Source organism: Ictidomys tridecemlineatus, chromosome 5 (assembly GCF_052094955.1).
Source record: "Ictidomys tridecemlineatus isolate mIctTri1 chromosome 5, mIctTri1.hap1, whole genome shotgun sequence".
Classification (NCBI taxonomy): domain Eukaryota; kingdom Metazoa; phylum Chordata; class Mammalia; order Rodentia; family Sciuridae; genus Ictidomys; species Ictidomys tridecemlineatus.
In genome coordinates this window covers 96952615-96974308 of record NC_135481.1, presented here as the reverse complement: position 1 = coordinate 96974308, position 21694 = coordinate 96952615, and the positions used below count along the sequence as shown (strand labels likewise).

The window sequence follows — 21694 nt, the reverse complement described above, 5'->3', positions numbered from 1 at the left end:
TGATGGTAATTACAAAATCACTTTCTTTCTTCCCCCTTTTTTATCCTCTCTTTATGTATGAGAATGAGGAAGTAGTCTAAGAGTCTATCAGCTGGAAAAGGAAGTATCATCCTAGTACAAGAAAAGCATAAGCAGAAACCATGCCTGTGTGTTTTTCAGTTTGAGATGTCTTGTTCATTTTCTTCCTGGCCTCTAGGCCCAGCATTCCTTCTCCAGTTTACAGGGCAGGACCCACCTGGAACTAAGGTCTTTGATCAGAGAATTTCTTCATGACTGGCTCCTACAGAGAAAGGTGGAGGAAGTTTCAATTAATATTTATAGGTTTAATGCCTAGCTTTGAGGGAGAGAGGTTCCAGTTTCTATAACCTGTCTTGGTAAAGAAGAATTCTGGTTTCTGTGATTTGCTTCAAGGAAGAAAGAGAGGCTAGAGGACAAGAAGTCAGAACTTGCTTCTGAGTCTGCTTCTGAAGCCTTTCAATCTCCTTTAGTTCCAACTACTCAGCATGTCAAAGCACAGTGTCATGTGTGGGCCCCAACACTTCCTAAGTTTAAATACACAGTGTCAAGGGGGCCTGGGACAGTAAAGCCACTAAACACCAAATCAGAACTTTTTTTTTCCTCTTTGGTGCTAGGGGTAAAATCCAGAGCTTTATGCATTTAGGCAAGTGCTTCACCATTGAGTTATATCCCCAGTCCCCTGATTCCTGTTTTTATTCTATTAATTAATTATGTATTGTCATTGAGGATTGAACCCCGGGCATGCTTTACCACTAAGCTACAGGCCTCGCCCTTTTAATTTTTTGGGGGGTGGGGGGGATGCTGGGGATGGAACACAGGGCCTTGTGCATGCAAGGCAAGCACTCTACCAACTGAGCTACATCCCCAGCCCCTTTATTTTGTATTTTGATACTGGGCCTTGCTAAGTTGCTTAGGGTCTCCCTAAATTGCCCAGGCTGGCCTGGAACTTAAGATCCTCCTGCCTCAGCCTCCCGAGTCGCTGGGATTACAGGCGTGCGCCCGGCTCTGATTCATGTTTGTTTGTTTTTTTTAATGATCTCGCCGGCTTCCCTGGGAGAATGTATGAAACATCTACTATGGGGGTCTGGGGTTGTGGCTTAGTGGTAGAGCGCTCGCCTAGAACATGCGAGGTGCTAGGTTCAATCCTCAGCACCACATAAAAATAAATAAAATAAAGGCATTGTGTACAACTACAACTAAAAAAAAATCTAGTCAGAATCCAAATAGTTGTCATAAAATAATTACATCCCCTGCAACCTCCTGTCAAAGGGGAAATCTCCCAGATCCAGAAGGGGACGCTCTAGCTAATTGGGCCAGCCAAATCGATGCAGGGCACTCGTTGGTATTTTCAGAGAAGTCGGCCACTTCCGGGAGCGACCGAGTTGCACGGCGCCTTCCTCTCTATCCACCACCCTCTCTGTGGTCGCTGGGGCCCCGCCCCTCCCCGGGACTGGCCGCGAGCTCCGCGGACTCTGCCCAGGGCTCAACTTGGGGTGGCCGGGTTCCCTGTCTGTCGGATCCCGGGCCATGGCGGTCCGGGGGCCAGCGCCCGGAGCTGGTGCCAGGTGAGCAGAGTGCTGGCGAGGAGGGCTCGGTGAGCGCGGGGCCTCTTCCCATGACTGGAGAAGCGCTCCTGCCTCCGTGCCGTGTCCTCCTGGAGCCCCCAGCCGGCTCCAGTGACGTCTGAGCATAAAGAGCAACTCTTGAAAGGACGCCCACCTTCCGCGCGGATCCTAGGCTGCTTTGCATCGGCTGCTGCCCTTTGCTGCGGTCCTCAGGGGTCATTTTGCCGCCTGCTGCACCCTGGTTGTGGTATCCTGTCCTTCGTAACTGACTGCATGCGTGGGAGCCACAAGTGCACAGATTTGAGTGGATGATCTTTCTCAGTTCTTGGCACCGCTTTAAATTTTAATTTCTCTTTAATCCATCTGCAAATTTCTAATCTAATTCTTTTAACTAAGATCTCTGGTACTCCACTGAACAAAAATATTCGTCCTAATAAAGTTAATTCCATCACTTTTTTCTTTATAGCCTGGATTTTCTACAGAACAGTGTGTAATTATCTCCACAACTGCTTTATTCCTCTCCTTTGTTTGTTTGTGTTGATTCTGAGGATTGAGCACATCCCAAGCCCTTTTTATTTTTTGAGACACAACTTTGCTAAGTTACTGAGGGTCTCTAAGTTGCTGAGGCTGACCTGGAACTTCTGATCCTACTGCCTCAGCCTCCTAAGCCACAGGGATACAGGTGTGTGGGCCTGGCTTTCATAACTGCTTTCTAAGGCTTACAAATTTCTGGTCTTCTCTCTGCTTCCTGACTTTTCTTTAGGCCCAAGTTAGATCTGCACTTTCTCCATCGGTTCCTAAAGATACAGAAGGTTTTGTTTCCTTCTTGGTCGTCACAGAATGTCTTGATGTTCCTGACTCTTTTGTGTGTGGCCCTAATGGGTGAGTGAGTAACTTGGACTTTGAAGAGGTGGGTAGAGCCCTGGTTTTGGGTCCCTTTCCTTCTCTCTGGGGTGTTTATGAAGCAAGGATTCAGCAAACCTCCCTCCTTTTCCCTCATCACTAATTTCTGACTCCTCTTCCTCCTTGCAGAACAATTGGTAATCTACCAGGTCGGCTTGATCCCCAGTCAGTACTTTGGGGTCCTGGGAAACAAAGACTTGGATGGGTTTAAGGCGCTGACATTTCTGGCTCTCGTGCTCATCGTTCTCAACTCCACAGTAAGGGTTTTCCTTTCACCCAGGCTAGTGTGAGTGGATTGCCCAGTGGGACTTCAACTCCAGGAAACAGGAATCAGTGTGCAATGTGTTTCCTCCTTTTTCTGGGAACTGGAGGTTAGAACTGAAGGTTTCCCTGAAAGTTTCCCTGAAAGTAAGAACTCTTTGCAGGGCATTGATCTTACTGTTGCTTCCTTTGGAACTAATGTCTCAGGTGTTTCAAACTCCTAAGGCTAGGCTGAAAGGTTTGGATGAATTCACCATTTAGTGGAAATAGTCATTGTCCCTGAAGTTCTCAGAACTCTTGCTTCAGGGAGGCAGAGCACTTTAAAACCAGGATCAATAGCTAGAGCTGCTGCTCCTCCTCTGGCTGCTGAGGTTGTGATTCATCCTGGCATATGTCACAGCTCCAGTTTTAGCACCTGCTGCTTTCTTACAGAATGGCCTTCTTTCCCCATCTCTCTCGTTCACTTGACTATGGCCTGCTCATTTTTTTCAAGTTACCTCCATTGTCCCCTCTTTTGAAACCTCCTCAAGTTTCTCCTTCATGTTTCCTCCATCAAATGCAGCCCTTTTCCTGTACTTAACTAATTCCTTGAGTTGACCTCTGCTGTCACATCCTTATCATTGTCTGCTCCCTGGATGGCTGTGAGCTCATTCCTCTTTCCCTAGTGCTTAGCACAGCAGAAGTGCTTTGCACGTGGCAGATGATGAGTCAGGTATCTGCCAGGACTCAACCTAATGTTCTCTCAAGCTGCACCAGTTGTTTTATAGGGAACCCCGCCCCCATCATGCTTTGGCCATGTTTGATGGATCTTCATTTAGAAAAGCACTGGCCACCCAGAATCCTCTTCCACACTTTGGGGACAGAGGAGTAAAAGCATAAATGATAATATGGTTCCCAAGCTCCAGAAACTGTTATGCTTTCAGTGTAAGATAGTAAGTTGTAGAAAGGGGATTGAGGGTCTTGCTTTTGGTAAGTCCTTCAAGATTTGGTGAAGAAATAAACACGTGAGTGAATGGGAAGGGTGAGTCCCATGATTTGAAGCTTTACACGAGGAAAGTGCTGAGTGATCAGAATGGGCTGGGCCTAGTTAGCAAAGGCTCCTGCGAGCCCTGAGCTTTGAACTGAGTCTTGCGTTCCTTCTTCCTGTCTCCCCCACTGCACAGCTGAAGAGCTTTGACCAGTTCACCTGCAACCTGCTGTATGTGAGCTGGAGGAAGGACCTCACTGAGCACCTACACTGCCTCTACTTCCGGGCCCGCGTGTACTACACCCTCAATGTGTTGCGGGATGACATCGATAACCCGTAGGCTTCCCCCTCGGTCCTTGTTCCCTTTGCATGCCCGTTCATCTGGCTGCAGACCTCATGGAGGTCATCTATAGCAGGCAATGTTGCTTCCCAGAGCTGTAGGGAAGGATGCTCTGCAGAGAACCCCTGGGAGGCTGCAGGGCTGAGAATAGGGAGCCAAAAAGAGGCATGAGCAGCTCCCTTTTGTTCATTTCATATCCTGGGCTTCTAAATAAGGCAAGTGAAGAAAACATCCTCACTTAAAAAAAACAAACAAAAAACAGGTTTTGAATTTTTAGCAGCAAAATAACAAAAAAAACCCCAAAAGTTACTGCTGTCTGGGTCTGATGTAGTATTTAGTTTCTCATTCTGTCACCTCCCAGCTTCTATTCTTTTTTTTATAGGTGAGGAAACTGAGTCCCAAGAATTGCAAGTGACTTCCCCAGGGTCACATCTCTCACTGGGAATAGAAGTCAGGGTAGCCTTGGTAGTGCAGAGAGATCTATGGTGTTTCTCCTTATCACTCCCCTCTCACACTACACCACCACCACCACCCCCCCCCACCCCCCACCCCCGCAAGCACTTGGCTACCTGGGAGGCCCTTCCTCAGCTCAAGCTGTGCTTCACAGTGAAGGTGCTTCCTTTGCTGCTTACTTAGCCCCTTCCTGATGACTCCACCCTGGAGAGGCTGTCCTAGGCAGACCGCTGTACTGGGGCAGGCTCAGAACTGCAGAGAGGCTGGGGAGGATGAGATAAGGGGACCTTCCTAATTGTCTAGAAAGGTAGCTCTTCTACTCTCAAGTTTTCCTTTGGCTGTGCACAGAGCTGGCTGAGGCTCCTGCATGCTGGGCCTTTCATTTCTACTTCTCTGGGGAGTAAACTGAGGCACCATAAGAAGCAGCTGCCTAGAACCGTGTATAGAGGTTCTAAGGGTTTAGTTCCCTCTAGGAAACCAGCCTTGTCTGGATGTTTCCCTGGGGTCGTTGCTGAGGGCACTGAAAGGCAAAGTCAGGAGAAATGAGAGTGCCCTGCTTTCTTGGCCCTTGAACCCAGCTGATGTGATTGGCTGCAGGGACCAGCGCATCAGCCAGGATGTGGAGCGATTCTGCCGGCAGCTCAGCAGCATGGTCAGCAAGCTGATCATCTCCCCGTTCACGCTCATCTACTATACTTACCAGTGCTTCCAGAGGTACAGGCCCTTCTCCCCCAGAGTTTCCCCAGAGTCTGTCTCTCAGAGGTCAGGTCAGAGTCCAAGATGTCTTGCCTTCCCTGCCCCCACCTGACCCAAAGAAGTCTTCCTAGCGGTTGTGCCCTGGCCTCTATTCTCCTTGACCCCATGTGATATTTCAGTGTCACAGTGATCCTAAAACTCTGACAGCTCACACCAGGTATCAGATGTCCCCTCATAAGAGGAGAGGGTCCACAGAGCTGTTGAGACTGGACAGGGACTATCCAGGAAGGGGCAGGGAGCAAGGCTGAGGCCTGTGGGGCCGTGAGGTGCCCCACACCCTCCCTCACCCTCTCACTCTACTTTCAGCACAGGATGGCTTGGGCCTGTGAGCATCTTCGGATATTTCATCCTGGGAACCATGGTGAACAAAACTTTGATGGGGCCCATTGTGGCCAAGCTGGTGCAGCAGGAGAAACTAGAAGGGGATTTTAGGTGTGTCTTTTGCTTGAGGTTTCTGGGCTGGGCATGGTGGTTAAGGGATAGGGTCTGGGGTAAGACTACTGAAGTTCAGATCCCAGCTGTGCTAGTTACTAGCCGCGTGATCTCAGGTGAAGGCTTTCAACATCTCAAATGTTTGGTTTTCTTATCTCTACACATTAGAATGGGATGTATGTTTGCCTACTAAGGAATAAGGAGATTATACATGAGAAGCATTGAGAACAGTGTCTGGTTGTCCATTGCCAAATTCCTTGCTTGCCTCCTTTTTTTTTTTTTTTTTGTGGTACTGGGGATTGAACCCAGGGCCTTGTGCATGTGAGGCAAGCACTCTACCAACTGAGCTATATCCCCAGCTCGCCAAAGTCCTTATTCTCCCTGGGTCTTCTCATGTGCTTCTGGTCTAACCAACACGACTCAGGTCTGTTGATTAGGCCACTCAGGTCTGTTAATTGATCCAGCCCTTACTCTATGATTTTCTTGGCCTCCTGGCTGGGCCTATGGAGAGGAGAGATTGTGAACAGGAATGCACCTGTCCTGTCCTCTCATTAGAAAGCTGAGGGTGGCCCTGTCTTTGCATGGCTTTTGCTACCCCAACAGGCCTTGGGACTTCCCATCCCTAAGACAGACCAGGGAAGGGTTGGTTGAGGCAGCCAGAGCTCTTAGGGAGGGGTTTCCTCTCTATCCAGAGCTCTCCATTGTTAGTACACATCTCCCTTTGGTCTGCCTAGGTTCAAGCACATGCAGATTCGGGTGAACGCTGAGCCTGCTGCTTTCTACAGGTGAGTCCGGTAGAGAGAGTTCCCCTTCCACCTTGCAGAGGTAGTACCCAAGAAGGAAAGTTGAAATTGATAACTCTCCCACCCCCAGAGCTCATACTGAACACTGTCACATTTGCCTGAGACCCTCTCACTGCCCTTCTCTGCCTTGCCCTTAGGTCCTAGGAGACTCCTAGCTGGAGTCTCCTTATAGTAGCTAGTTTTAGTCTTAGTGCCTAACATGGGACCTGAAATGGCCACAGAATAAAATGAGGGGATGTGTCGCCATCTTGCTGATGTCTGATGCATCACCTCTACCTCTGTTTTCTTGTTGTGAATTAGCTTTTTTCCCTAGCACCTGACATCCAAGACTGTTTCTTTTTCTCTGTAGCATGGGACTTCTCAGGAGACCTACTCCCCACAAACACCGCCATAATATGTGGTCTCCTGATGGCAGTGTTGTGAAATGTCCCTTCCCTCCAGGACCAGGGCAATCCCTGAGATCTACCTTGTGTAAGGCCACTATCAGTGTTTGGACTGATAGTCCAGGGCCCAGAGGTTTATGTTAAGAAGTTGCTAATTTTTGGATTAGCTGTACTTGGGGTGGATCTAATGGCCTGTGTCCTTTGTTCTTCTGTCAGATTCTGCTGTATTTTGCATCTACCACTACTTGGGAACACCCAGAGTATTAGGAATCTGAGCCAGATTGAGTAGTGGGGTGGGGAGAGTTGGATGGGTGGCGAGTTTGCTTTCAGATTCTGCAGCTTCTGCTCAGCTTTGGGGAAAACAGTTCTTGGAGGTATTGTTCCTCTGTGGCCTCTCTGTGCAAAATCTGAAGTGCCCCCCTTTTCTCCATCTTTTCTGCCTGGAGAATTTCTACTTATCCTTGAAGCCCCAAGTAAGCTCCAAGGTACTTTCCCAGGCTTCCTTAGTGGGCAGGTCTGTTTATTGCCATAGCCCTGAGGACAGACATGCTCACACTTTATACTCCAGAAACAATGCAGTGTGTCCACATGACCTCTGAACTGGGACCTCTGGAAGTCAAGAACTGTTTGTCCACTTCTTCATTGCACTGGCTGACTAGCGTAGAGCCTGGCGAGTAGTGTCTGCTGCAATTTATTTATTTGGTTAATAACAGCGGCTTTTGTTGAGGGCCCCTCATGTCTGCTACTTTATATCCAGAAACGTAATTCTCAGCCTAACCTATTATGTAAGTATTATTAGCTCCATTTGACAGATGAGAAAAAATAAGGTCCTAGAGGCTTACGTAACCTGCTACTGTCACCTGCCTAAAAACTGGCTAGAGCCAGGATTTGAATCAGGTCTGGCCAAGTCTAGAGTGTGAGTTCTTTCCACAAACAATATCATGAGGCAGAACAAGCAATGAGTGGTTGTTAGTGACAGAAAGGGTCTGAAGCTAAGATTGTTTGGATGGGCTTGGTCCCTAAAGGAGGCCGTGATGAGGGGTGGGGTGCCCCTGCAGGCCCTGTGGACATCCCAGCCTTTCTCATCAGAGCTGGGCATGTGGAGCACATGAGGACAGACCGCAGGCTGCAGAGACTCCTTCAGACCCAGAGGGAGCTGATGTCCAAAGAGCTCTGGCTGTACAGTAAGCAGAGGGTTCCCTGGAGGTGGGAACCATACAATGGGAATGGTCCACTTCCCTTCCCGTACCTCTGTGCTTGTTTACCTGTCCTGAGAAATGTGTTCTAATGAAGGAATTAACTCAGGGGAGCCACTGCCTCTGCCGTGGGTGTCCTCAGGAGAATGAGGATCCAGGGGAATTGTGGTCCTGCTTGACTTCCTGCTCCCCATCTCAAGGATTGTGTCCCCTTCAAAGCACTTGAGTAGCTCATAGATCTCCCACTTTCTGTCTCCTGTAGTTGGTGTCAACACCTTTGACTATCTGGGCAGCATCCTGAGTTATGTTGTCATCGCAATCCCCATTTTCAGTGGGGTCTATGGAGACCTGACCCCTACAGAGCTGAGCACTCTGGTCAGCAAGGTAAGAATCCCTCCTGGTGACCCCTCATGCTGCACACCCCATCCTCTGGTCTGCACCCAGGGTCTGGGAGTTGAGGCTGGTACTGACCACTCTCCATCCTGTCCAGAATGCCTTTGTGTGCATGTACCTCATCAACTGCTTCACCCGACTCATCGACCTTTCCACTACGCTGTCAGACGTGGCTGGTTACACACACAGGTGAGGCTTCGTCCCACCCCACTGGACCCTGAACTGAGTATGTGCTGTTGAAAGAAGCAGCTAAGTGGGAAAGGGAACAGAAAATCTCCCCATATACTAGAGGGTGTGAGTCAGTGTCACTTCACCTGGCACCCCAGACCCTGCCTCAGGTTCTCGCTTCTTGCTCAGGATTGGGGAGCTTCAGGAGGCTTTGATGGAGATGGCCCTGAAGTTGCAGGACTGTGAGGTCCTGGATGAGACTGAGTGGGACTTGGACAAGTGAGTACTCGTGAATCCCCAGCTTGGGTTCACCCTGGTGCCCTACCCCTCCCAGCTGAGTAGCAACAGAGTCGTAAGGTGAGTGGAAGCAACCTCCATCTGGTGCCAAGCACATTGTGATTGCTGTCACACGGTTTGGCACCCAGTGTTTGGGTTTACATCATCCCCCAGCTGATGGAAGCAAAGTGCTCACACCTGCCTGGGCCCCTTAACAAAAAAACAAAAACCTGAATGTTATCACCCCCTCCTCTTCTTCCTGCTGAGCTCTAGCCTGCCCTTTTCTGCAGGGTGTGTCTTCTTTGTTCTCTGTGCTTCCTGCAGATCCAGAGATGTCTTCCTTCTCCTATCTTTAGAAATCAGGAATGTTTCTTACCTTGCCCTGTCTTCAGGATCTGCTTCATTTCTACTTTCTTGGGAGATTACTTAACTGTTCTGGGCCTCAGTTTCTTTTCTTTTCTTTTTTTTTTTTAAAGAGAGAGAGAGAATTTTTTTTAATATTTATTTTTCAGTTTTCGGTGGACACAACATCTTTATTTTATTTGTATGTGGTACTAAGGATCGAACCCAGCGCCCGCGCATGCCAGGCGAGCGCATTACCACTTGAGCCACACCTCCAGCCCCTGGGCCTCAGTTTCTTCATCTCTAAATAGCGAAGTTATGAAACCTTCCTCCTGCCTGGTTGTGAGGATTAGAGTTTATAGTACTTAGAAAGTGCTTGGACTCTGGCCACATGGTGAGCTTTCAAAAATGGAACAATCTGAATTACAGGTCCTGTGTTCAGCTCTCACTTCTTAAGAATGAATGTCTTAATAGTTGACCTATTTAGGCTGGGTGCATGGTAGCTCATGCCTTTAATCCCAGCTCAGGAGGCTGAGGCAGGAAGATTGCAGATTTGAAGCCAGGACAACTTAGTGTCTCAAAATAAGAAAATAAAAAGATCAGGGGGTGTAGTACAGTGGTCAGGTGCCCTCAAGTTCAATCCCTGGGGCATACACACACACACACACACACACACACACACACACACACACACACACACACACAGTTTCATGTCACTGTGGGCCTGGAGGCTGGGAGGATGACACAGGAACTGTAGGAATTGGGTTGTTGTTCTGTGGGGAAGACAAGCATCCACGAAGAGCTAGGAATTCCAGAGCTTAACCAGAGTTCTATTCCTGTGTATTAACTACTCCCATGTTACTATCAGTTTTCTGATCACACCATGACCCACCAACATTAGAATTAGCCAAAGTCAGTTCTGCAACTCTGAACAAGCTTCTCAGCCACCTGACCTGGTTTCTTTGCCTTCCATTTGAGAAGAATATCTATGATTCATGGGCATTGAGACTGATTAACATCAGTCACATCTGGGGCTTTGCCCAGTGGGTCTCTGAGTAGGTACCCCCAGCATCCACTCCTGTATTAATGGACTCAGGATACGATACCACAAACTGAAACTGACTTCAACATCAGAAATTAATTTTCTCACAGTTCCAGGAAGTACAAGATCAAGGTGTTAGCAGGGATGGTTTCTCTTTTGGCTGCTCTTGGCTTGCAGACAGTCACCTTCTTGCTTGTCCTCATGTGGCCTTTTCTCTTGTCCTGCCCCTAGAGTCCACCCCAACAGCCTTCCACCATCACCTCTGTGAATAGCCTGACTCCATAAGAGGTTATGTTCTGAGTTCCAGGGAGTTGAGATGTTAACATAAAACTCCAAATGCAGAAGGCTGTCTCTGGAGAAGCAGCGCCTCCCACGCAGTACTCACGCTGCCTACCCTCCTACCCCTCTCTTCTGTACCCAGAGCCTCGGGACGGCCAGCCACGGAGTCAACAGACACAGCTTTTCTGCTTGAGCGGGTCTCCATCTCTGCCCCCTCCTCTGACATACCCCTGGTCAAGGACCTGAACCTGAAGATCTGCGAGGGGCAGAGCCTGCTCATCACGGGCAATACGGGCACGGGCAAGACCTCCTTGCTGCGGGTTCTGGGCGGCCTCTGGGCAAGCACACGGGGTGAGAGCCCAGCCCTCCCTGCCTCTGACGCCCTCCTTGGCCCTGGGGGAGGGGGCAGTGTGGTGGGCTCCAGCCTTCTTCGCTGGGGAAAGAGGGGGAGAGTCAGACAGGAGAGGCAGTTACCTTCCCTGTGAGATTTCAAAATGGAGGCTTCTGTGGGCTCTTCAGGCTCCGTGCAGATGCTGACCGACTTTGGGCCCCATGGGGTGCTGTTCCTGCCACAAAAGCCGTTCTTCACTGATGGGACCCTTCGGGAGCAGGTCAGCCTGATCAGAGGCCTGCTCTCTCTCCTCACCCCATCTGCTTAGCTGGGACCTCTAGCAGGGCAACAGGTCTCTGGCCCTAGGGAGTTACTGGACAGAAGGTGGGGTAAGAAAGTGGCCATGCTTATAATCCCAGTGACTCCAGAGGCTGAGGCAGGAGGATTGCAAGTTCCTGGCCAGCCTTGCCAACTTACCAAGACCCTGTCTCAAAAAATTAAAATGGGCTGGGGATGCAGCTCAGTGGTACATCCCCAGTACCACCCTCCCCATACTCACACAAAAGTGGCAAGCCCAGAAACTGGGTTCTAAGAATGTTCTACTCAGCATCTGTGGATTCACTCTCTGTACTCAAAACAACTCCTGGGTACAGGGAGGTCTTCAAGGGCGCTGGCCAGTTAACATGTTTATTGAGCCCTCAGGAGACTCAGACTCTTGCCCACTCCCTCTCCCAATCACTTTTGAAGGTTGCAGTGGCCCTACCCCACTCTCTGTGCCCTGTCTCCCACAGGACTCTCTGGCCAGAGTGTCCCAACTCTGCTTAGCCTGGCCTTCCTGGGTGGTTCCTGGGGGTTTCTGAGGGAGGGGGTTGTGTGCCCCTCTTGTCTCATTAGCCCTCCTCCTAGGCCTGTGTGGTTTTATTTTCAGGTGATATATCCCCTGAAGGAAATCTACCCAGACTCAGGTGAGATGGACCTACTAAGGTCATGACTTCCATCTCAATTGCCCCTGCTCTGCCTGACTGTGACTTCACTTGCCCCCATTGGAAGAGGCTTCAGCCAGGCTGCTGGTTTCAGGTTGGGTCCCCTCCTCCACCTGTTTACTGTTTGAGGGTCTGTACTTTGCCTTCATCTTACATTCTCTTCTCCGCCCTGAGGAGGGGTACCCATTGGAGGAAGGGAAGTCATTGTTTCAGCTGGCCCTTTCCTTATCAAGGGCGACAACCCATCCCCTGTGCCTCAGCCCAGCATTCTGGGTACCCCCCACCCCATGATGTGCCCCAGCTATTCTGGCCAGCCAGGGGAGCTGACATGTTGAGGAAGCCTTCTCTCTTTTGCAGGCTCCACTGACGATGAGAGGATTGTGAGGTTCTTGGAATTGGCAGGCCTGGTAAGTGGGGCAGGGGCCTGAGGACCTGAGCCTCCCTGGGAGCACTGACCACAAGTCTCTGGCTGATGACTGGGGCAGAGAGTGGGAGTACAAATTGGCAGTGGGAGCCATTGATCAGGTATAGGCCATAGAGGGTTGAAGAATTTTAAAATAATAAAGCTGACCAAGTCTGTCTGCTTTTCACCATCACCATGCTCCAGCAAGTCTAAACAGTGTAGTCGATAGCATCCATACAGTACCGTGGTGTGCAGAAGTGTTAATGTGGTGGGGACTAAGACTGACAGGAGCACGGATGGGCCCTTTCATGGACTTCATGCCCTCTGGGTCTCTTACAGTCCAGCTTGGTGGCAAGAACAGAGGGTCTAGACCAGCAGGTGGATTGGAACTGGTAAGAATGGAGGGGGGCACTCAGCCAGATCCCTCATGAAGACAGTGAGTTCCTGGGGGCACTGCCAAGGGATGGAATAGCCCCTGACCACAAAGGCTAGATGTTTGGTCCATCAGGCACAAGCTGTGCCCTTGAGAACAGAGTTTGGGCCTCTGGTACGGGCAGCAGGGCTGTGGCACCTTTGTCTGGGGCCAACCTCTGCACAGAGAAGCTCTTCTTGCCCAGACCCATTCATGGCAAAAATCAAGCTGTCGCTTCCTTCCTTGAGCATTATCACTTGTTCTCTCTCCTAGGTATGATGTCCTGTCCCCAGGGGAGATGCAAAGACTCTCTTTTGCCAGGCTCTTCTACCTGCAGCCAAAGTATGCAGGTGAGGCCTGCCCTGCTGTGCCAGGGACTTATGTGCCCACAAGGGTAGCAGCTTGTGTTCACGTTCACCCAGCACACCTGGGCATGGCTGGGCATCTCTCTGTCCCTTGCATAAGAGGAGCAGTAGCTGGCACCTCAGGGCAGCCTTGGGGATGCTACAATACCTGCTTTTAAGCTTCCTGCTTTAGCAGCAGTTGAATCCCAAAAACCGGCCGTGAGAGGGATTGTGATATAGCTTCTCTGGCTCTGCCACCAAATGAGTAGGCATCCCTGTAGCTGTGCCTGTAGCAGGTGTGGACTTTTCCAAAGATACAACCTTAGGGAACTGGGTGTCCTGGATTAGGCAGTCTTTGGGAACACTGTGCTTACTACAAGAAAGAGAGATTCTGTTCTCAGATGTAGCCCACAGCTCCCTTGGCTCATCTTCTCCACAAGGTGGGGTTCCTGTAAGCCAGACCAGCTTTCAGCCTCCCCTAGGGCCCAGCTGGGGGTGAGTGTGGGTTAGAGGAGGCAGAGGATCAAAGTCCTGTCCTGTCCTGTCGTATGTGCCCTCAGTGCTTGATGAAGCCACTAGTGCCCTGACAGAGGAGGTGGAGAGTGACCTCTACCGAATTGGCCAGCAGCTGGGAATGACATTTATCAGCGTGGGACATCGGTCCAGCCTTGAGAAGGTACCAGTGTTCACGAGGGTAGACTGAGGGGAAGGAAAAACCCAGAAGCTAGGCCTGGCTAAGGCCAGGGCCTCCTCACCTTGGAGAGTCAAGGTGGCATAGGGAATAGATTGCTTTCTTTTGTGGTGGCTGAGCAGTCTGATTGCTGTGTGGTGGTTTCTCCTAGTTTCACTCCTGGGTTCTGAAACTCTGTGGAGAAGGAAGATGGGAACTGACTAGAGCCAAAGAGGAGTGAAGCCAGGGATGTGGTTGGCCACCAGCAGGAGAGCCCAGCAGCCTCTAGGAAGCCAGGAAGACCAAGGGGGCAAGAAGGAGCCCCAGGTTCACCTCCCATGTCTCATGCAGGAGCTCTTGCAGCAGTGGACCCAGCCCAGGGTGGCCCTGCAAGGAACACTAAGGTCTACTCATGGCTGCTTCTGTGGCCTCAGCCAGGGCCTCTGTACTCTGGAAATGCTGACTACTTACAGATGACTTCATCTCTGCTGAAGAAAGGTTTTTGTTTTTTGTCTTTTTGACAAGACAAAAACATACCTTTCATTCTGTGTGGTTAATAGACAAAATATCTTACTTCCCCTGAGAAATAGTATATCCAAAATTCACTTAGAAGAACACTGAATATTAAAACATTATATGACAATATATAAGTGGATTGAATAGAAGTGAACTTCCAATTGTCTAAGAATATTTCACAGCACTGATAATATAAAGAAAATGTTTGGATTTATTTTCAAATTCAAAACTCTTCTGGTTGTTCTTCACTGAAGGCCTTAGAGGTGAAAAGGTAATCAGATTATCTCCAAAGGAGATGTTTCTGGCATGTTCTTGATGTCTCTCTCCTCTCCACTTGATGACTGAAGTTTAGGCAAATCAAGAAGGTGGCATTCAGTAATGACACTTTTATTATCAAGTAGTACTAACGCAGAAGACTTAGTTTCTTCTTGTTGTGAGATGTTATTTTGTGATGGTATATTTTTTTCAGGGCTTCTCATCAAAACATCTTGTAAGGTAATTGAAGAATTTAGTTCCATTCTTTCTGCAATATCTGAAACTTCTTCCTTTTTGTTAGTTCTGTATTCATCATGGTTTATTTCAATTAAACCTTGTAATCCAGGACACTGAGCGTCTTCCACTATGCTATTCCTGCTTTCAGAAATATTTGAAAACAAAATTTCTTATCAACATGTTCACTTTTGGTGCTCCCAGGATCAGGATTCACTGGTGGTGTCATTTGTCCTAGCAGATCTTCGTCAGCCTTGCTCTCAGGTATGGCATCCAGTGGACTTAGGGGTTCTGTGTCTTTGAGAAAGACGTTCAGAAGAAAGGTCTGAGGATGATTTCACAGGACTCTCAACTCTGAAAAACCAGCATCAACACTATTTTGACAAGTTCCTTTGATGTCATTGGGCTGTTGCCTCAGAGTATTCTTCCTGCTTAATTTTGCCTCATTGCATTATTTATGGCAGCAAGGGGATTTCCGGCTGCAGTCCTTCCACCATCATCTTATTTTGGTTTACTTGCCATGCTTGAGATGATTTTTTTCCGAAACACTTTTTTATTTGTGCTATTGTTTTGCCATCTAGACTCCTCAAGCTTGGTCAGTTTGGTGAACTCTTGGTTTACATCTTCCATCTGAAAACTAACCATATCCCCAAATGCATCCAGCTCTGTCCAGGTAGTCTCCATTTCACCTTGTTTCTGTTCACAGTCATTCTCCAGTCCTTCACACTGTTTGACTCTTTCCTTAATAAGGAGTCTTGTTTGACCAACTGCTGTGCAAAGAACATCTTCAGCAGCATCTGGAATGTCCAATTCAAGCTTTCTGTCCCACTCAAGGCAGTGTGAAGTCAGTTTCTCAGTTTCTGAAATATGGACATCATATGTTGGCTCAGACATCAGATCTTCATTTAATTCAAATGATGTGACATCTTTTATTGAAAGGCCATTTGAATTTTTAGTAGTAGTTTCATTTTGATTTAAGCTATGTTCTTGATTCAAAACTGTTAGAGAACCCAAAGGACACTGTAATTTATTTGAATCTTGCTGTACAGTCTTGGTTGAGTAAGTTTTACATTTTTGGGTCAAGATTTCTTTTTGTTGCTTCTTGAGTCTTCTGGTTTTAAAGGATTCCAGGTACAAATGGGTGTCAAGAAAGCATTGGCACCTGTGGGAGTCATGACTGTTACTTGATAGGTCTTCAAACCATCCAATGGATGAAACATAAACTCATTAGGTGCAAAGGAATTCTTTCCTTTGGTTTTTGCAGGATTTATCTTAGGTAAGTTTACATTTTTGATAAGGTTCCATCTGGATCCATTCCATTTGTTGCACTGGTTTGTGAAACCGAAAGTATTTTCTTCATTATCAAGTTTGAAAGAAACAACCTTATCAGGTTCTGTTTCTATCTTTTTCACAGGTCTTCCTTTATTTGATGCCTTTCTTTCAGGTTCATTATCATTATTAGCAGATCGAGTCATTCTCACTGATATGGGCAAATAGGCTGCACAACTGTTTTCTCTTTGTCTAATACTTTCTTTTCTGAAATCTGTCTTTGACTAGGTTGGATTGCTCAAACATCAATGCCATTCTCAATCTTAGTTTGTTCAATTTGGTCTTTGGCCTTTGATCTTGTAATCCATGAAGGAGATGGAATAGTCTTTTTTGGCTCAGTTTTCATAGCATTCTGGTTTGATAAAAGAAAGCAAGATGCCTCAGGTCTACAAAGACCCATTTTAAATATTCCTCATTTAGATTTTCTCTGTTCTTTTAATTTTTGAAGTTGCTTTTCTTTTATTTTTGAAGCATTTGTTTTCGTTCTTCACTGAGGGGAGTTTCATTGACTTTGGCTTGGTACTGGCCTTTTCTGAAACAAGCTCTTGCAATGTCTCATCTAATTCAACAAGACATCTACCTTCCGAGGTTAGGATATTGACATCTTTCAAGCTGGAGTTTCTATTTTGCTGGAATTCCTTAGGTCTGTTTTCTTTCTAAGAGGGAGATTTCCTATGAGCATATTTAGTTCAGTACTTAAATCCTAGACTCCTCAAATTTGGTCAGGTTGGAGAACTCTTGGTTTACATCATTTCAGTACTTAAATCCTTTCTATGGTGACTGGCAAAACGGATGAAGACATCCTGAGGCACTCTCTAGTGGGAAACATCAACCAAACTAAAAGTACAAGAGTCCTCCGGGTCCGGACAACCTCGGTCACTTCCAAAGGAGGAACTCCAGAAGCTTCATCTCTGAAGAAAGGTTTAAAAGGGTATGCTATAAGAAATGAAGGGTCAGGGTGTGTACCTGACTAAATTTTGTAATGATAGATTTTTAACTTTAATTAACTGACTTTTTATCTTTTTTTAAAGGAAAAAATAAAATAAACATTAATAAATGTTTTTGCAGCTTTTGCTCTTACTCTCCTCTCTATTATAAAATGATCTTCTTTATTGACTGTCTAACCTCAGAGCTTAGAAGGAGGGAGCTCTCCGCTCTGCCCTGGCACCTGCTGCTCATGGTTTTCCACTTCTCACTTCCTCCCTCTGAAGTGGGCACCCCCTTTCTCCACAGAAAAGCCCTCTTCACCATGGCTGATTTTGGGACTGTCAGCAAAAGAGTCTGCAAAAGAGTCCAATGTGGATAAACTTCCTATTTTCGTGTCACCCTGTTTACTTGCCACTGGCCAGGAAGATACCAGCACTCCAGGTGCTGGACACCCCCTTACTACTTTTTCTCAAACGTATCCAGTATAGTACTTTGAAGAAATGTGCAAACAAGGCCTCTGGCCTTGAGCTGGGCTTCACAGAGATTCTACATTTTTAAGTTACCAATGGGCTCCATGGTAACAGCTGGCAGGGGGAAGAAAAAAAGAGAAGAAGCTCTTCCCTTCTTAGGTGTTGTCCTTGAAGAGTTAACTTGCCCAGAACAGTGAAAGAAAAAGCTGCTTTTATGTGAACTTCTGCAGACTGTGAACTTCTGAGCCCCTCCCCTTACACACTGGGTATAAAACTCTAAAACTACCTGAACTTGGGGTTCAGGGGATTGATTGACTACAGCAAAGGCTGTACCCTCTAAAGCTGGCTGCAGCCAAATAAAACTGTTTCCTGCTATCTTCGGTGCCTTGCCTCGTTTGTCCCTACTACACCTCCGTGGGCCAGTGCAGTGTAGTAAAGTCCAGGAACCACTAATCTCTAGGGCCTTTCTGCCTGTAGGTGCTGGGGATGGAGCCCAGGCCCTCGCACATGTGAGGCCCGCTCTCCACCACTGAGCCACACCCCCAGCCTCTGTCTTTGCTATCCTAACCCAGATGAAAATAAACGTCCTTCTCCTTACCAGCTAAAATAGGGTTTTTGTGGGCTTTTTGTTTTTGTTTTTCTGTATTTGGGGTGGAACCCAGGGGTACTCTACTACTAAATTAAATACCTGGCTCTCTTTATTTTTTATTTTGAGACAGGATCTCACTAAATGGTTCAGGCTGGCCTCAAACTTGCAATCCTCAGCCAGGCGTGGTGGTACATCTCTGTAATCCCTGCAACTCAAGGTGCTGTAGAGGGAAGATCTCAAGTTGAGGCCAGCTTTAGTGATTTAGCAAGACTCTGCCTCAAAATAAATAATAAAAAGTTTTGGGGATGTAACTCAATGATAAAGAACCCCAATCTCTAGTACAAAAAGCAGAAAAACAAAACAAAAAAACCCTTGTTATCCTCCTGTCTTAGCCTCCCAAGTAATCGTGATTATGATGTGTACCACTATGTCCAGCATTTCCTAATGTATTTTTAAGTATTTATCTATTTATTTTGGTACTGGGGATTGAACCCAGGGGTGCTTTACCACTGAGATACACCCCCAGCCCTTTTTAATTTTTTATTTTGAGATAGGATATTGCTGAATTGCTTAGGGCTTTGGTAAGTTGCTCACTAACCTCAAACTTGGAATCCTCCTTCCTCAGCCTCCTGAATTGCTGGGATTACAGGCATGTACCACTGTGGCCAACTTTTCCTAATATTTTAAAATACTCTCAGTATAGTCTGTACCTAGAGTTCCTGTTGGGAGTCTCCCTGAGAACTCTCGGGGCCTTTCAAACACGGCGACAGGCAAATTGCCAGTGGGCAGCTAGAATTCCCCGGGGCCTTTCAGATAAGGAGCCCCTAATGCAACATGGCTGCGGGCAAGTTGCCAGTGGGCGGATAACAAGTTATTTTGAAAACCTTCTAATTGGTCCTGCTCGTGCCCCCCATGAATCTTATGCAGGGTGGATGTGCGTGCACCGTAGGTGATGATCTGACCTTTACTATGATTGGCCCTGGGAGCTTCCTGGTTTAAGATAACTGACTCTCGCTTTCTATATAAACTAGCACCAGCTTGCAGTAAAGTGCTTCATCTTTGTCAGTGCTGTCTGTGTGTGTGCATTTTAATCTCCGACGAGGAACCTGGCCTTTCAGTTCCAGCTAGCTACTTGTGAGGAGGATTGCATGAGTCCAGGAGTTCAAGGCTAGCCTGGACCACCAAAAAAAAAAAAAAAAAAAAGAATGACTAACTCACTTTTTTTTTTTTTTTTGATACCAGGGATTGAACCCAGAGGCACTTTACCACTGAGTTACATTTTACATCCCTGGCCCTTTTTATTTTTTTATTTTGCTAAATTGCTTAGGGCCTTGCTAAATTGTTGAGGCTTGTCTTGAACTTGCAATCCTCCTGTCTGGGCCTCCCCTGTCACTGGGATTACAGGCACATGCCACCATGCCTGGCTAAATGAATTTTTTTAAAAGAAATTTTACATTTGATGTAAATAGACAATAACTATATGAACAATGAAAACCAGTATTTTTAAATTGCAGCTACACACTTTACCTACAAAAACTGAGCCTGAAGCTTGCTGTCTTTGTGGGGGGGCGGGAAGAGCAGAGTTTAAGAAGTGTTTGAGAAGAATTAGGTAGAGTAGCACCCATCTGAGATTTTTTTCCCACTTAATGAAATTAGGTAGAATGGGAATTAGAAGGGAAATAACTTTAGTCACTCTTAAGATTTGCGGTTACTTAATGCCTTATTACTACCCTATAAAATGATCTGAGATGTGAGAGTGGAAGTTTCTTACATGAGGAAACAGGCCCCAGACCAGTGCAGCCTAGCCCATGGGGTGGGCCGGCCTCAGGCCTGTTCTTCTGGAGCTCCCCCCTGAGAGCTGCTGAGGAATTGCAGGACTATGGCACTAGAAAGGCCCATGGTAGCCCTTCAGCCACACTCTCAAGGTTAAAGGGGCCTTCTTCGCATTCTTGAATCTTCTGGACATACCCTTCCAAGAGGTTCTACCCATCTTTTTTTTTTTAGATGGTGGGATTGAACCCAGAGACTTGCATGTGGTAACACTCCAGCCTCCAAGTTGGTCTTGAGCCTCTGTTCAGATGCCTCCAGCACTGGCCCTGCCTGTCTTCCAACAGCTCTAATGGGAAACTTCCTCCTTGGGTTAAGGGAACACCTGCTTCCCCAGATTGCCCTGACTTCACCCCTTGGGCACATGTCTGTGTAGCTGTGGGGTCTGGGCATGGGAGGACTCCCTCTGGCTTAATTTCTGCATGTTACTGCTAACCTTTTAGGGACCACTTGTCCTTCCTGGCTTCTTGGACTCCCAGTCTTTCACTCACCTCAGAGACAGAGTCATTAAGAGGTGTTAGGAATTGGTAGAAACCCATATGAAGGCCAGGCCTTCCATAGTATATGACAGGACAAGTATGTTTTGTTTTTAAATGCAGTGTGCATCAACCAGGAAGTAATTGCACAAGCTTATTGACCAGTAATTGCCCATTTGGCTCCCAGGGACCTACATAGACTCAGGTAGAGTGCTGTCCCCTCTGGCACTCTGCTAAAGGGCCCTGGATTGTAGGGGAGGGCAGGAAAGCAGTGTTTTGTCACCTTCAGCCACTGTCTGCTTACCATATCTATTTGTGTATAGTAAAGGCCCCTCACACTGAATGCTATGTGGTTTGAAGATGCCTTCTCCAAAACTCATGTTGAAATTCAATTGCTATTATAAGACTTGAGGAGTGGGACCTCAAAGAGGTAACTAGGTCCTGAGGGTGTTGCCCTCCTGGTGGATTAAGGCTGATATGGTACAACTGGGTTCAATATAAAAAGGTGGAAGTTTGGCCCCCTTTTCCTCTCAGACTCTCCCCTCACCCTTTCTCTCCTTGTAATGTGACGTCTTCTGCTGTGTTAAGACCGCAGGAAGACCCTCACAGATACAGATCCTCAATCTTAGGCTTCCCAGCCTCCAGATCATGAGCCAAATCAACTTTCCTTGTTTATAATTTACCCAGTCTGCGCTATTTTGTTACAGCAGCAGAAAACAGACTGAAACACATGTCAAAAATGGCTTGCATGGTCTTTCCCAAAAGCTTTTTCTAGAGTCTCCTGTGAAAGTGAGCTATACTACTATCTAGTCACACAAGTCAAAACTCAAGTGGTCCTTAACATACCCTTTCTGCCCCTTATCCAACCCCCAACCAGGTGCTATTGGGTTTACCCTACTGATAGTCTTCCATCCATCCACCCCTGTCCACCTGCTGGAATCCCATCTCAAAGAAGGCCAGAAGGGAGTCAGGAAAGGGAGAAAAGCTACAAAGAGATCAAGGAACAAAAGACCAAAGAAAGGAAGCATCAGGAGGCAGTGTATGCCCATCACTTGGGAATATTAGTGACTGTGGGGTAGCCATCTATGGACTATGTAGTTCAGCTACTGAAAATGGTGGTGTTTCTGTATTTCTTCATCAGATATCTCTGAACACCAGCCACATGTGGAGTGCCATTCTAAATTCCAGGCCTACTATAGTAGGGAGCAAGATGGGCCAGGGCTACCTCTCCTGGAATTCCCTTGCTCTGTGTGGCACATGGCAGATCTGAAAAACATAAAACAGGAGAATGCTTCAAGTGAACTTCAAGTGCAAGACATTTACAAAATTGAACATCTGCTGTGATATTGTA

General features: G+C 47.3%; 1 protein-coding gene, 1 non-coding gene and 1 pseudogene across 8 annotated transcripts; 1 reads left to right on the top strand and 2 right to left on the bottom strand.

The window, feature by feature from the left end:
* Positions 1–1425: 1425 nt before the first annotated feature.
* Positions 1426–17111, top strand: Abcd4 (ATP binding cassette subfamily D member 4). 7 transcript variants are annotated; one of them, XM_078050547.1, is made up of 19 exons: positions 1426–1583; positions 2347–2465; positions 2616–2743; positions 3911–4050; positions 5105–5221; positions 5570–5695; positions 6430–6480; positions 7971–8065; positions 8340–8461; positions 8568–8659; positions 8828–8917; positions 10720–10928; positions 11097–11188; positions 11837–11873; positions 12249–12298; positions 12634–12686; positions 12980–13056; positions 13611–13726; positions 13893–17111. In XM_078050547.1, the coding sequence occupies exons 1-19, from the start codon at positions 1546–1548 to the stop codon at positions 13959–13961; spliced, it is 1821 nt and encodes a 606-aa protein (XP_077906673.1). In that variant the 5' UTR covers positions 1426–1545; the 3' UTR covers positions 13962–17111. The 7 variants fall into 7 exon arrangements, 5 of the variants coding, with proteins under 5 accessions (XP_077906673.1, XP_077906674.1, XP_077906676.1 ...); XR_013439131.1 differs by lacking the exons at positions 13611–13726; positions 13893–17111 and having other exon boundaries at positions 11837–11985; positions 12980–13051; XM_078050550.1 differs by lacking the exons at positions 2347–2465; positions 2616–2743 and having other exon boundaries at positions 1428–1583.
* Positions 5980–6053, bottom strand: Trnav-cac (transfer RNA valine (anticodon CAC)). Its single transcript has one exon. It is a non-coding gene; the product is annotated as a tRNA-Val (tRNA).
* Positions 14425–16737, bottom strand: LOC110597756 (disks large-associated protein 5 pseudogene; annotated as a pseudogene).
* Positions 17112–21694: the final 4583 nt, after the last annotated feature.

What these genes read in the sequence shown, in the direction of transcription:
- Abcd4 (XM_078050547.1), top strand. Translation starts at nt 1,546, where the DNA reads ATGGCGGTCCGGGGGCCAGCGCCCGGAGCTGGTGCCAG. An exon ending in CAAAGAGCTCTGGCTGTACA is followed by an intron (nt 8,066 to 8,339) that starts GTAAGCAGAGGG and finishes TGTCTCCTGTAG; the next exon opens with TTGGTGTCAACACCTTTGAC. An exon ending in TGAGCACTCTGGTCAGCAAG is followed by an intron (nt 8,462 to 8,567) that starts GTAAGAATCCCT and finishes CATCCTGTCCAG; the next exon opens with AATGCCTTTGTGTGCATGTA.